The following is a 14,300-nucleotide window of genomic DNA, read 5'->3' on the forward strand; positions in this document are numbered from 1 at the left end:
CCAATCCAGTGGTACAACCCCGGTCTCAATATAGTCCCTAAATAAAAGAAATTGCGGTCTGTCTATCACGTCCCTTAGTTCCCTTAGAACCCTTGCGTGTATTCCATCTGGGCTCGGCGATTTGTCGATTTTAATCTTTTTTAACTGGCTCTGCACTGCCACCTGAGTTAAGCAGATGCTATCTGCTGGCTATAGCCAGTACTGCAGGAGGTAACACATCATGCAGGCTCAGACAGCGGGGTGATCGACCAAATACAGTTAGAAAACTTTGTTGCGTGTCTTCCGACATTGGAGCTGTAAAAGCTAAGTCCTAATGTCGGTAGACGTCGGACATTGAATCGGAAAGGCCTAAAGATAAATAAACTCAAGTATGAGTTTGACCGTAAATCTGACCGGTTTGATGTATTGGAACATGAATGAATATTTTAAGTATTTTTCACGTCTACATATTAGAAAGGATCGGCAAGTATTTCCCATTGTTTTCAATAGGAAACCTCGCGTTGCATGCCATTCAATGCTTTTGCTAGCCCCAATGAAAACAATAGGCGATGTGTTCTTGGGGAACACCCAAAGATAGAACCTGCCGCAATGTGATGCGTGAGGAAATTTTAAAAAAATTGCTCATGTATATGACCCCATTCAAAATTCATATTTGTGCTTCTTGGAATGCACACATCCTGTGCAATTTTCTTGACTGTGTGAAGGCAGCCTAAGAATTCATCCTTTATTATTGGCTTAAGGGCTTTTCAGAGTCACTTACCTCTATGTGAGAGCCAGAAAGTGGTTGAAATTGAAACAGACTGACAAGCCCCCTTGTTATATCGAGAAGCTGACGGTCCTTCTCACACGTGCCGTACAAGCCCACAACCTGCAAGGTAAGCAGACAGTAAACGAGTGTTACAGCAGTGCCGACAATAATTCATCTCAGGGCTCAGTCATACGGGCGTATTTTTGGTCCGTATTATGCGCATATATTTTATGCATGTAATACAGACAGTACAAACCCCATTCATTTGCATTGGGTTTTCTACATAAAAAAATAGCAGCATGTCCTATTCTGGTTCGTGTCATGGACCAAAATTGCCTGTAATGGAATGACATTAAAACACAGCAAATACACAGGTTCATGCATATTCACTGTGTTTTTACGTGTGTTAGCAGGAGACAGTGGTTAAAAAAATAGTAACATCAACTGTGCCATCTTGCATTTTTTGCGCATGTCAATAAGTAAATGCGCACAAATAAAATGCATATGCTCCAAATACACATATAAACATGCAGTAAAAATGTTGCGTACTTTATGGACCGAAATTGCGTACGCCCATGTGAATGAGCCTTTAGTAAAGGGTTTAATTTAAAATAGCATTGATTACAGTATTATTAAGGTGTACTATTATGGCATTGTTTAACCCCTTAGTGACAGCCAATATAACATTGTATGGCGGTCAGTGATGACTAGAGATGAGCGAGCACCAAAATGCTCGGGTGCTCGTTATTCGACCCAAGCTTTTTGTAATGTTCGGGAGCTTTGTTTGAGTAACAAACCCTATAGAAGTCAATGGAAGACTCCATTTTTCAATGGTCCCGGCAGGTGACGAGCATTTTTATTACATTTTTTTTTCTCTCTATCTCTCTCCCCCTCCGACATGGGCTACAAAACATTGCTTATGTAAAGGAACCCATAGGAAAGCATGGGCTTTACATACATGCGATTTGTAGTGCTACCGCATTGCGCGCTTTTGTAGCCCTCAGTGGGTACATTAAAATATATAATATGTCCCAATAAAAACAAGGTCTTAGATGACTGTCATCGAGTTATGGCTCTTGCAATACGACAGCGAAATTTGCTTGATCCTTAAGGCACAAAATAGGCCAGTCACTAAAGGGTGAAGTGTGCTGTATCGTGGTTCTGTTTAAACTGAACAGTACAGACCACTAGAGGACGCTATATGCAAGCTGTTCAGCAGTAGGTTTAGGCTGGGCTCACAATAAATGTATTTGAATTGCGTATTACTTGCACAATCTACGCGTGCATAATATGCAGTGAATGGCTTCAATAAAAGTGCATTGACTTTCATTGTTCCATTCACACTTGTGCATATTTATTGCATATGCTATGTGCGTGAAAAGGAACGCAGAATGCTCTATTTTAGAGCTTATTCCCACTGCTGTAGGCGAACTATGCTCGGTGGCAGCACGGAGCGTAGTTGCGCCTGAACAAGGGGAATCCCTCTTTGCCTGCAGTTCACACTCCGCGCCAGTGCACAGGAATTTGAAAACTACCGCGGGAAGCAGATGCAGCCGATCCTTCGCGCACGTAGGGCAGGTCCTATAAAAGAGGTGGTGAAAACGAAACCACTGAAATCGTGGTTTAGTTGTGTCCCGCTATACGGGCGTGATTATCATGTCTGTGTTAGGCCTCCTGTCCGCAGCACGGTAATCCTGCTTACCTCTCCGTGTCTTCTTTCTTCTTTCTTTTTTTAACTCTTCTGCTCTGCTTGAGGAATCCGCGACCTGTCTGCAGTATCAACTGCGGACAGGCCGGGGATAGGACGGCTTCCATGGATGTCAATGGAAGCCGTCCGTGTGGGAACCTCAGTAAAATGGAGCATGCTGCGATTTTTTTCATCTATGAGCGAAAACCGCAATTGGTTTCCGCTTGTGTACATGAGAAATCATTTTTCTATAGCATAGCATGCTATAGAGGGTTAATGTTGCGGAATCCGGAGCAGAACGCCTGCTCCGAATTCCAGAGCAAATATCTGCCCGTGGACATGAGACCTGAGAGGAGAAAAACGCAAACGTCTAAATCTGCCCTTACTGCGTATAACGCGCGTACAGCACTATTGTTTTCTATAATTGTGTTCAGAGCTCAGTATATACGCAATCACATTGTGTACGTACAGCATTTTTTACACATCTTGTTAGGAAACATGAGAAGAAAGTTAAAAAAAAAGATGAAACCGGGAAGCCAGATCAGGACAGCGTGTGTAAAATACGCCGTTCATGTGTAGGCAGAAACGCCACAATATTCAGGGATACGCAAGGAATCACTGAGATACTCCGATTTTTATGCAGCGTATTACCGTATGGAGCATAAAATGTTTTTGTAAATGGCTCATATGATGCTGAAAACCTCAAAACCTTCGGACGTGTTGTGCTGTTTGTCTGAAATAAACCAACTAAAAAGAAACCATTTGCAATAATAAATAGCTCATCTACATTTATTTTATTGCCAAGATTGAAACTTCTTGTGCAAGAAAACTGAATCTCCCATCTGTCCAGAGACATTCAGTAGAGAGAAGTGGTGACTGTTCATTGTATTGTGGTGCTGCCATCTTGTGGCCAGCACAGCTCATACGCCCAGTGTATATACTGTACAGATGGAGCTCGGCTTGCCTATGATTGCTCTTGTAGGCAATAACACTATGCAGTACAGAAATCCTGCAATGCATTATCAGAGCTATCAGAGCTACTATGGTTCAAATCCCCTAAAGGGATATAAAAATGTTAAAAAAAATAGAATAAAAAAAAAAAATACAAAAAAAACCCCTTTTTTTGCACACTTCCCTTATATAAAAAATGTGCCTCATCCTGGGGGGAAAATAATTCCTTCCCGACTCGTCCATAGAAAAATAAAAAAGTTATGGAACTTTGAATGCAACGAGGTAATGAAAGATAAAAAAAAACTCTAAAAAAAAGCGCATTTATAGGGCAAAAGTGAGAAAATAAACCTAAAAAAATATTAATTTTGGTATCATCGTAATCGTACTGACCCACAGAAAAAATGTATTGTGTCATTTTTGCTGTACAATTACCACTGTGTAAAAAAAAAAAAACAATGGCAGAATTGATGTGTTTTCTCTGCCTGATCTAAAGTTTTACAATACATTATATATACCTAAAAATAGCACCAATAAAAACTATAGTTTGCCACACAAAAAGCAAGCCCCCAGTCGGACATGTCGATGGAAATCTAAAAAAGTTATGGCTTTTGAAAAGTGGAGATTAAAATCCCCAAAAAATCATTGTGTCCTCACGGCCAAAATAGGCCATGCCTTTAAGGGGTTAAAGGTGGTTTTATGGTACTACAATATTGATTAACTTTCTTTAGGATAGGCCATCAATATCAGATCAGTACTGATCCCCCACTGGCACTCCTGTTGAGCAGCCGACTGAAAGAGCCTTGGTGATCCAGCAAGGACAGTGTCCTCATTATTGTTTACCGGGAACACTGCCATAGTTTTCGTAGTGGCTGTATCTGGTATTGCAGCTCATTGCGACTCAGTCCATGTAAGTGAGTGAGACAGGGCTTGCAAGTCCAGACACATCAACTGCAAAATGAATGGCGCTGTGCTTCGCAAACATTGAACTGGACATTGTGCCACAGCCAGGAGTCTTGACTAAAAGACCGATTTCACACGGGTGACAAAAATGCTTTCCAATGGGTTACTTCACATTAGCGATGTTTTGAAGGCTGCTACATTGCGTGAAAAATGCAACTTTTACAGTAGGAAGTCCTACTGTTTGTCCATAAAATAACCCCTAGCTGCACTAAAATAACAAACAAAAACAATACGTCACCTAACAGGCGCTGTCCGCTCCGTCACACCTCTTCTCCCGAAGCTCTGCCGCACTTGTTTGTAGTTTTCAGCCGTCGCTTCCTGGTGATGGGGTTCATAAATCCCACCTGCAGGAAGCGCTGGCTCTGCTGGTTCTCAAGCGCCGCGGCTTAGTCAATCACTGAAGCGCTTGATGAACCAATCACAGCCATTCAATGTGATGGCGCTTGAGAACCAATCAGAACCAGCGCTTCCTGGGGGCAGGATTTTTGAACCTCCTGACCTGGAAGCAGCGGCTGAAGACTACAAACAAGTACAGCAGAAATGTTGGAGAAGAAGTGTGGCGGAGCGGACAACGCCTGTTAGGTGACATATTGTTTGGGGTTTTTTTTATGCAGCCAGGACTTATTATCGGAGTAGGGCTTATATTTCAAGCCTCCTGGCTAAAGAGCACTAAAAGGCGCAAGACTTTGTAGCGTCACACAATCACAATAGCGCTGCAAAAAAAATGCAGCAATATCGCACAGAACACCGCCTGTTTGAAAGATGCCTAAGATACAGATATCACATCTACATTTTTTTTCTTTACTTCTTTGAAGAATATTTACTAATTTCCCTGACAGCAGAACACCTAAAAACAATGGTTAACATAGCCCAGCTTACAACTTTCCACATCTGTACGTTAACAAACCTTTCCAGATCTCCAATGGAAAATAATAGGGGCCTCCAAGCAGCCTCTCTTCTCGCCATTGATGGCCATGGATTCTTTGGATCCAGGCGTTGACCCGTTATACACAGCAAAATCTTTAACCTTAAAAAGGGGAACCAATATTATGTCAATGTGTTTGTAGGCACAAATACAAGAGTTTGTTGTAAACACTGAAGCTCGTTAATTCAGACATAATGAAGAGAAATGTATACAATAAATACTAAATACTTGATACTGTCAGGGCTGATACTGGCATGGATATCACACAACTGAAAGAGGCAGTGCAAACCGAAAAACATGGAGGGAGCTCGAATTAAGGGTCACCGAGGGTCGTGAACGACTAAATGGCTAACAACAATGGGAAAATTCTAAATCAGTGCAGATTTTGCATATCGCACCCAGTGTTCTGCACTCTAGAAACATTAACTTAATGCACAACTAATGATAGGAATATTCTAACATAGTATGCAAGGCCGAAAAAAGACAAATGTCCATCTAGTGCAGCCTATTACCCCCCTTCCCCAATGTTGAAAGACAAAAAACCTCAATGAGGTAGAAGCCAATTTTTCTCATAGATTTCCTAAAGGGGTACTCCCATCTTAGCACTTCCTGACTGAGATGAGAAAGCGGCAGCCGGTTTCCCAACCATCATCAGATGTTTCGGAAACATCTGAGCACATCAGCCTTAGGCTGGTTCCCCACGACCGGATTTGAATTGCGGATTCCACAAGCGTTTGATTGGCGGTAATATGCGGTTCAATCAAATACATTGAATTACACAGTTTCACTCTCATCAACCTATTGGAATTGTGTAATCTGCTCACGGAAAATAGAACGCAGCATGTTCTGTTTTACCACGGATATCCACAACATGGAACCCATTGTTCTCTATGGTCTCAGATATACACGCAACCCATACGCAATTACATTGCATATGGGATGCGGGTATCTGCGTCATCATGAGAGATATGTAAAAAGAAGTGTACTGATCATGACTGATTGTGTGAGAACGTGGTCATGCGCAGTACAATTTTGCCGCCATATGTGGCTGTACGCAGTTTCTGTTGCTCCCATTGAAATAAGTGGGTGTTACGGAAACCAAGTAGGACAGTACACTATGCTGTCTATGTAACTCCTGTGTTACGGAAACAACTTAACGTTCTGTCCTACTCTGTTTCCAAAAACATCTGGTGAGGTGGTTGGGAAAGCGGCTGAACCGGCTGTCGATTTTTCATCTGAAGTGCCAAGATGGGAATACCTCTTCAAAGACTTTAGCTCAGACTACTTTACAAATTGTAATTTTACAGAAATTGCCATGAGACTAGCCATAAATTACTGATCATCATCTATTTAGTGGTGCTTTCTCATGTGACATTGGTTTTTGAAGTCATTGTCAGGAGTGGAGTATAAGAGAGGGGGAAAGAAAATTTTAAAAAATTATCTATCTGAGTTGATCCACTGCTAGCTTTTTGCTGCAGGAAGCAGACAGCTCTGTATATTGTTCAGTGGTTATGCTCACTTCAATAGGACTCAGCCTGCAGTACCAACCCACACCACTGTGCTATGTATGGAGCTGTCTGCTTCCTGCAGTAAAAAAGCTAGACGTGGGACATTACAAGTGGATTTTAATCATGTAAGCTTTTGTGGGCCTTAGTCCATTAAACTATTGTGACATTGCAAGTGGATTACCCATCAAGTAAGGTAATGTGACTCCAAAGGTGGATTTAAGTTAGGTACACTATAGTGACATGTCAAATGGGTTTCCCTCTAGGAAACTATTGTGACCTCACAGGTTCTATTGAATCTAATGGAATTCCGCAGTGTGAAATAACCCGTGGCATTTTCTATTTGCCGCTGGAATACGCACTGTCGGCTTCCATTGTAGTCAATGGAAGCCATCCATCACGCTATACTTCTGCTGTAGCACAGCGGAGGTATAGTGGGAATATGCTTTCCCGCCCACCGCAGGCCGCGTCATGTGACACTGCCGGCGCGTCATGCACTGTACTGCACATGCGCATCGGTGCATCATGCGGGACTCGCACAGTGGATCTGGAGGTGAGTATGGGGTCTTTAGGGGGGCGCCGGCACGGATTTCACTGCAGAATTGCGCTGGCAGAGTCCGTCACGGCCGTGGGCATGAGGCTTTAGGCAGGTTATTGTCAAATAAGAAGTAGGTATTGGTTATGTAAGCTATTGGGACATCACAAGCGGGTTTTTCACCATTAAGGTATCATAACATTTTATGCGAGTTTTAATCAAAAAACTTTGCAATATCACAAGTGAGGTTTAGTCAAGGAAGCTATTGTGGCATCACAAGTACATTTCCCTCCATTATGGTATTATGACATCACAAGTGGGTAAACCTCAAGTAAGCTATGACATCACAATCACTTTTCCTTTTGGTAAGCCATTTTTGTGATAGAGATGGGTTTTAGTCATATAAGATATTGTGAAATTAGAAGTGGGTTATAATTAAATCTTTGCTCAAGTGGGGTGATGTCTCTCCTTAAGGAGAGCACCCAAAAAGTGTGTGGAGACACCTAGGGTGTGAGTGGGTCGGTGGATGGTATCGTCTCTCCCCAAGGAGAGCACCCAGAAAGGGTGTTAGAAGACACCTGAAAAATGAGTGAGGAGACTTATGAGGCCATGCAAATAAGGAAGATGGAACAATACCTCTGCAGTGCCCCTTTTTTTGGGTGCTCTCCTTAAGGAGAGATGACACCCCTCTTGATCCACATCACAGGCTTCTCACCAGCCAAGCCAGAAACCTACTGCACACTGATGAGGGGGAAAACCCCCCAAAACAGCTGTCTGTGTATGGTTTTCTGGCTTGGTTTCCTATTCCCAATCATTATTTGCAGACTTGTTAAAGAGTCGAACATTGATTTGAAGGAATGCTGCCATCCAATAGGTGGCGCTGCAGAGATATTGTTCCATCTTCCTTATTTGTAGTTAAGTCATTATGGCATGCTACAGGAGTTTCCCTTAGGATAGCCATTGTAAGATCACAAGTGGCTTTTCCTCAGGAAACCATTGAGACATCACAAATGGGTATTAGACAAGGAGGCAATTGTGATATCACAAGTAGATTTTCCTCAGGTAAGCAATTGTGACATCACAAAAAGCTATAGGGACATTACAAGAGATTTTTTCCTTAGGAAACCTATTCGGACATCACAAGTGGGTTTCGTTCAGCGAAGCAATTATGACATCATAAGCAGGTTTAATGTATAGAATCTATTAAGGCACGAGAAGTGGTTCTTAAGGTTCATTTAGACCTGCCGATTTATCGTTTGAACAAGTGAACGCGTGAACGATGTCACAGTGCAACCGGGCAGATACCTTGTTCATTGGTTACATTCGCTTTATAAGTGGAGATGAGTGAGCATACTCGCTAAGGGCAACTTGCCCTTGGCGAGTACCTGCCCGCTCGTGAGCAAAGATTCGGCTGCCAACCGCGAGCGGAGGATCGCAATGATTCTCGACTCGTGGACAGGGGGGCGGCGCTTTCCAAAGCAATGCTATGGAAAGTGTGCATTGCGTTCCCCGCGGCCGGATTATTCGGCCGCGGGGAACACAATTCAATAACACCCGTGGACAAGCAGCCTTACATGGCTTCACGCATCTCCTAGCATCTTGCATGCACATTTGTGCTTCCCTATTAACTTCTATATGGATTTTGGGTGCGCAAATGTGCAGCAAAATGGAGCATGCTACATTTTTTATTGCGACTAAAATGCACAGGTAAAATAGGTGCATATGAACAAACTCATTGAAATCAATCTGCATTTCGAGTGTGCAAATATGCCTGTTTGAAGGGGGTCTTAGTTATGTAGGCTATTATATCACAAAAGGTTTTTCTTCTGATAATATTTCGTGACATAGCAAGTGGGTTTCCTTCACTTAAGAAATGATGACATCATAAGTAGGTTTAGTTTAGTTAAGCTGCTATGACATCACATGGGGTTTCTGTTCAGTAAGTTATTGCAATATTACAAGAGATTTTCCTATGGCAAATATATTCTCACATCACAAGTTGGTTTCCCTCTGAAAAGCTACTGGGTTTTCCTCAGCGAACTACTGTGTCATTGCAAATTAGTCTAAGTAAGCAAATGAGATACTGTGAGTGTATTTCAGTAAATGGGTTTCTCTCAGGAGAGGTTATTAACATCAGATCAGTGGAGGTGCACCGCTCAGGATCCCCATGATCAGCTGTCTGAAGTGGCTGCAGCACTAGGGTGAGTGCTATAGCTACTTTACTGCACCAGGTACAGCACTGTACATTTCATAGTGGCTGTTCCTGGTATAGCAGCTCTATCCCGTTTACTTGAATAGGACTGAGCTGCTCTTAGGCAATGTGACCAATCGCAAGCCAGAGAAAAGATGGTGGCACTCACCAGAGCACTGCAACCTCTTCAATCAGCTACTCATCTGTAGTCCTAAGCCGCGTACACTAAATAATTTAATATTGATGATGACCCATCCTGAGAATGGAAAAATCCCTTTAAGTACCCAAAATAGGCAAGTGATGATTGCAGGTGCATGTGTAATGTAGCTTAGGCTATGTGTGTTGCAAAACTATTTACTAACCACAAAAAGTGCATACCTGTAATTTTATAAGCTGCTCCTCTGATTGGGTCTTGTTTTTCCATAGAAGGAAGGCATCTATAGTGGCATGAATCTGCAACCTGGTTGTTGGCATTGCCGATTGGGCAAACTGTGCTAAGAATAGATCCAGTGTGTAGTGATATTGATAGGAGGTATTTGGTTGAAAAGACGGAACTTCTGAGAAAACTATGTTTAGAAATAAAGCAAACAAATAAACAATGTAACATTATGTCTATCAGCTATGAACCTCTTTTATCACAATAGTATAAACAAAACTTGAAACTAGACATAGTAAGGAGGCTAACAGGGACGTTGCACTACCATCATCATGCTACATCTTATTTTTGCACTTCCTGTAAGCATAAAGTTGCAGGCTACGGAGAAAAGTGCCATATCGTCCTTGCAGTTTGGTTTTAGCATGGAACAAATTATGTATTTTAGCCAAAAAAAACCCATTCCTTGTCTGATTTCAATGTTTCGTGATGCACTGATCTAGCGGTCTTAGGAGGACCTATACTTCTGTACAAGGGCAGCTTTAGGGAAGACTCATGGCATAAAACTCCACCATGGAGACTAATTTGCCGCAAAATCTGCATGTCTAACATAAGGATTTTGATGTAGAAATGTTGTGCATTTGCAAAGGATGAAATCCACAGCAATTCCACATTAAAATCCTGTAAAACATGGATTTTGTGGTAAATTTGTCCTTTTACATGTGAGTCTACCCTAAGGCCAGTGACACATGAGTGTAGATTCCTATGATGCTTAGAGTTTGTCCATATTGTCTATATTGTTTCTCATGAGTCACAAACCTAATACTGATTGAGAGATTAATGGCCTCCGTAACAGATGTAGTTAGATTTGAAATATCATCTGATGTAAAAGCATTGACAGAAGGTGCTTTCCAGTCATCAAATCAAAGGTTACTTAGAGCTCCTTCACATGATTACATTTTTTTTAATGGAGCAAACAACACAATCTGCAGTGCTCTTACCCCATGGTCCAGTTCTGATGCTCACATGCCCCTTGTAGGCACTTTGGGCTTACAGTAGGGAAGCACTTGAATAGTCTGCAGCTACACTGCCCCATATACTGGACCTCAACATGTGATGCATTGTGTGTCATGATCAAAATTTTCAGTACTTTTCACTTTAGTAGGACTCCTGTAGAATCAACCCAGACAGGTTAGCCTTCACTCCCCACATGCATGAATGAGCTTTGGGCGCCCATGAGACAGTCACTGGTTCACCATTTGTTGTTATGTGGACAACCTTTGGTATACACTAACCACTGAATACAAGGAACACCCCACAAGAGTAGTTGTTTTGGAGATGCTCTGAGTCAGTCCTGTAGTCAACACAATTTGGGCTTAGTTAAAGTGGCTCAGGTACGTCCACTTCTAATGCATCAACTGCAAGAACTAACTATTCATGTGCTGCCTAATATATTCTACCACTTGATTGCTTCTATTGTTATAAGCTAATCAATTTTACTCCACCTGTCAGTGGTTTTGTCAATTAGGTGGTACTGGTGTATCTTGACGCCACCAGGAAGTACTGGTGGAGTCAAGTTTGACAGGGGGGTGACAGCCCCTGTACATGATTGGCTGCAGAGATGGATGGGATGCAGGTCCTGGCAGCCCACTAAGGATTAATTGGGAAAGCAGACCGCGTCCCTCGTTGTAGGCAGGCAGCCCTAGCTGCAAGGTCTTTCCGTACAGGCCAGACAGAAGGCATTCTAGCAAAAACATACCATGGCCCCTGCACCACAGCACCTTGAAACTCCTTCCTGGGCGGCGGCCTATTCACCGCACAGGGGGCGTCAGCAGGGACACCAGAGCGGCGTGAAGCGGCTTCCCTGCCGGCGCTGCAGCGCTAGGGCCCAAGCGACGTCGGACACTGACTGAAAGGCGGCAGAGGCACGCATTGGGCCACCGGAAAGGGCACTCACATCAGTTAGTTGCCATGCAGGTCTCCCGCTCCAGACATACATTGCCACATCGGAAAGGGCCTTCCCCGCCTGCGCCACCCCCCTCTGTGTTAAAGCACAGAGCGGGGTCGGCCTAAGGAGTGCTGAGCGAGGGAAAGCGGCCTTGCCAGAAGCGGCGGCAGCCTCCCCCCCCCCCCCCCCCCCCGCCATATGAGTTTTGTAGAACGCGCTCGGCTGCACGGAGCACAATGTGGTGGGGGTACACTGTATGAGCCAGGGCGTCCTTCCACAGCTGCATAACAGCAGGGAGCCGACAGCGGCGGGCCAGGGGGGCAGGCACCTTACAGCGGTGCAGCACAGGGGGCGCTCCTCAGTGACTTGCCATGGCGCTTTAGCAGAAAACGTTTTTTGCACCTTCTAGGATCTTCAGGTCTTGACCCAATCAGCAGCTAGGGGTGTGACAGAGCCGTTCCTCCATGGAACCCCTGTCAAACCCCTAGCTTCCTGTGGCGTCAAGATACACCAGTACCGGGGAAGGTAAGTATAAAACTTACATCCCCTGACTCAGTGGGTCACCTACTTTCAGCCAATAAACACAACATTGGCGCACTTAGATTTGTATTTGGTAAAAACTACAGCACTGAAAACCACAAGAACTGCAATCTTTCTCACATAGAAGCAACATTTTCTATAACTGCTTGTTTACAAAAAAACCACTAATGTGCTAATGCTCATCACACACTAAACTTACTAACACGTAGTTTTCTTTTTGTGTTGCCATTTTAGGGCTCCTTCATGGCAAAATTACGCCTTTTTTCTCACGATTTTTGCGCGTCAGTGCTGCTTTTTCTTGCAAAAACATAGCTGCCGCTTGCAATTTTCTCACGCAACGAGATTCAATAGGATTCTGTAATGTTAAAAATGCATCGCATCACACAAAAAATGGCAAATTCGTGCTTTGCGATGTGATAAAAAGGAGGTTCCACAGAGAAACATGGGAGACAAAAAAGCAAGACCCAGAAGGATAGAACATGTCGTGATTTTTTTATGCATAAGTGAAAACATTGCAAATGGGATTGAAACCATTGAAAAGCATGGATTTTATAACTGCGTTTTCTCTCGCATCGCGTGGTTTTATCGCAAGTGTAAAACTGCAGCTATGAACTGCAGCAAAAAGCTGAACTAAGAAGCTGAACAGCGTCAACCAGATCTTCACCATTGTCTAATAACCTGTTGAATCTAGCGTGTAGGCTGCACTGACATAGAGTATATACCATAATAGAGAGTGACAGCTTTGGAACGTTTAAAAGTGATTCATTGTTGCCAGTCATGAATATATCCATAATATATGAAACAATTTACCCAACTTACCCAGTGTAAGGCAGCAGGCTATGAGGAGGAGGCTCTTAGAAGTTCCAGCCATCCTGTCCAATGGGCTCTCACACGAAGGATGATGAGAGAGATACAGATTGCAGTTCACACAGCAGCTCCTTTAGTTGTGCTAGCCGCTCAGCTCTGCCCCAGAGACAAGACCCGGACAAACACAGCATTCTCCACTTTTCAGCCCTTATTAATCATTGATCAGGTCTACTTAGGCTTAGAAAACTTTGTGACTAGTGTATACAGATGAGTGACCTCCCCCTCCTCCTTCATTCATCAGCTGGGGGAGGAAGAGAAAACTACAACTTCCTTTTTCTTCATTCCTTCATTTCCATTCCAGCTCCCTGTTGCTTTCCAGTTATGTGAAGTGTTGATGTTAGATCCACAGCATTGTGTTTGCAGTTCTCCTTGTTTGTATAATGTACTTTCTTGGTGAGTACATATGATATTGATGCTGTTCTTCTAAGCATATTATTCAAACCCTAAAGTCAGTGTTTTAGAAGTGATACAAATCTTTACGTAGTGTCAACACATTCCACAGTACTTCACATGTCAGAGGACACAAGGAGTAGTAAAATCAGAGTAACACACCAACAATTCAAACAGAAGGCCTAAAGACCTTACTTACAATCTATGAAGAAGATTATTATTTCACAATCCATACAGAAAGGGCTATTTATTAATATACTAGTAGTTAAAGAGGTTTTCAGTAAAACCTTTCTGTAAATAAAGTTTAATCCTTATGATAAAAAGTTTTGCAACCAATTTAATATAGATTCTTTGTTAAAAAAAAAAAAAATCCGACCCTCAGAAGAAGTTGTCATTTTGCTGCAAAACTCGGCATACATTTCCATCTTAGGCAGATGTACAAATAATTAGAGTTATGGTGATTAGATGAACGGTCTTGCCACTTGAGATCCTAAACGTGGTTCCCCCCCTTGGCCTATAAAAGGCTCTCAGAGGCTCCTTGTGTGTAGTGACCTCTTCTTCCGCTTGTGTAGAGCTTGTTGACCACTAAACGTCTATACAATGCAGATAAGAGATTTCATCCCATTACCAGAGTCTAAGAGGGGGCGCATTATTGGAATGCGAAAAGCTGGATGGCCATA

General features: G+C 42.9%; 1 protein-coding gene across 1 annotated transcript in view; it reads right to left on the bottom strand.

Moving 5' to 3' along the window:
* Positions 1-13,443, bottom strand: part of LOC136625894 (microsomal triglyceride transfer protein-like) — a 77,658-nt gene extending 64,215 nt beyond the window's left edge. Inside the window, exons 1-4 of the mRNA XM_066600468.1 lie at positions 13,183-13,443; positions 9,881-10,068; positions 5,254-5,373; positions 761-868 (exon numbers count right to left, since the gene is read on the bottom strand). Of these exons, the coding sequence (XP_066456565.1) occupies positions 761-868; positions 5,254-5,373; positions 9,881-10,068; positions 13,183-13,234 (468 nt within the window). The 5' untranslated portion in view covers positions 13,235-13,443. The remainder of the gene's footprint in view (positions 1-760; positions 869-5,253; positions 5,374-9,880; positions 10,069-13,182) is intronic.
* Positions 13,444-14,300: the final 857 nt, after the last annotated feature.

The sequence above is a fragment of the Eleutherodactylus coqui genome, chromosome 4, assembly GCF_035609145.1.
Source record: "Eleutherodactylus coqui strain aEleCoq1 chromosome 4, aEleCoq1.hap1, whole genome shotgun sequence".
NCBI classification, from domain to species: Eukaryota; Metazoa; Chordata; class Amphibia; order Anura; family Eleutherodactylidae; genus Eleutherodactylus; species Eleutherodactylus coqui.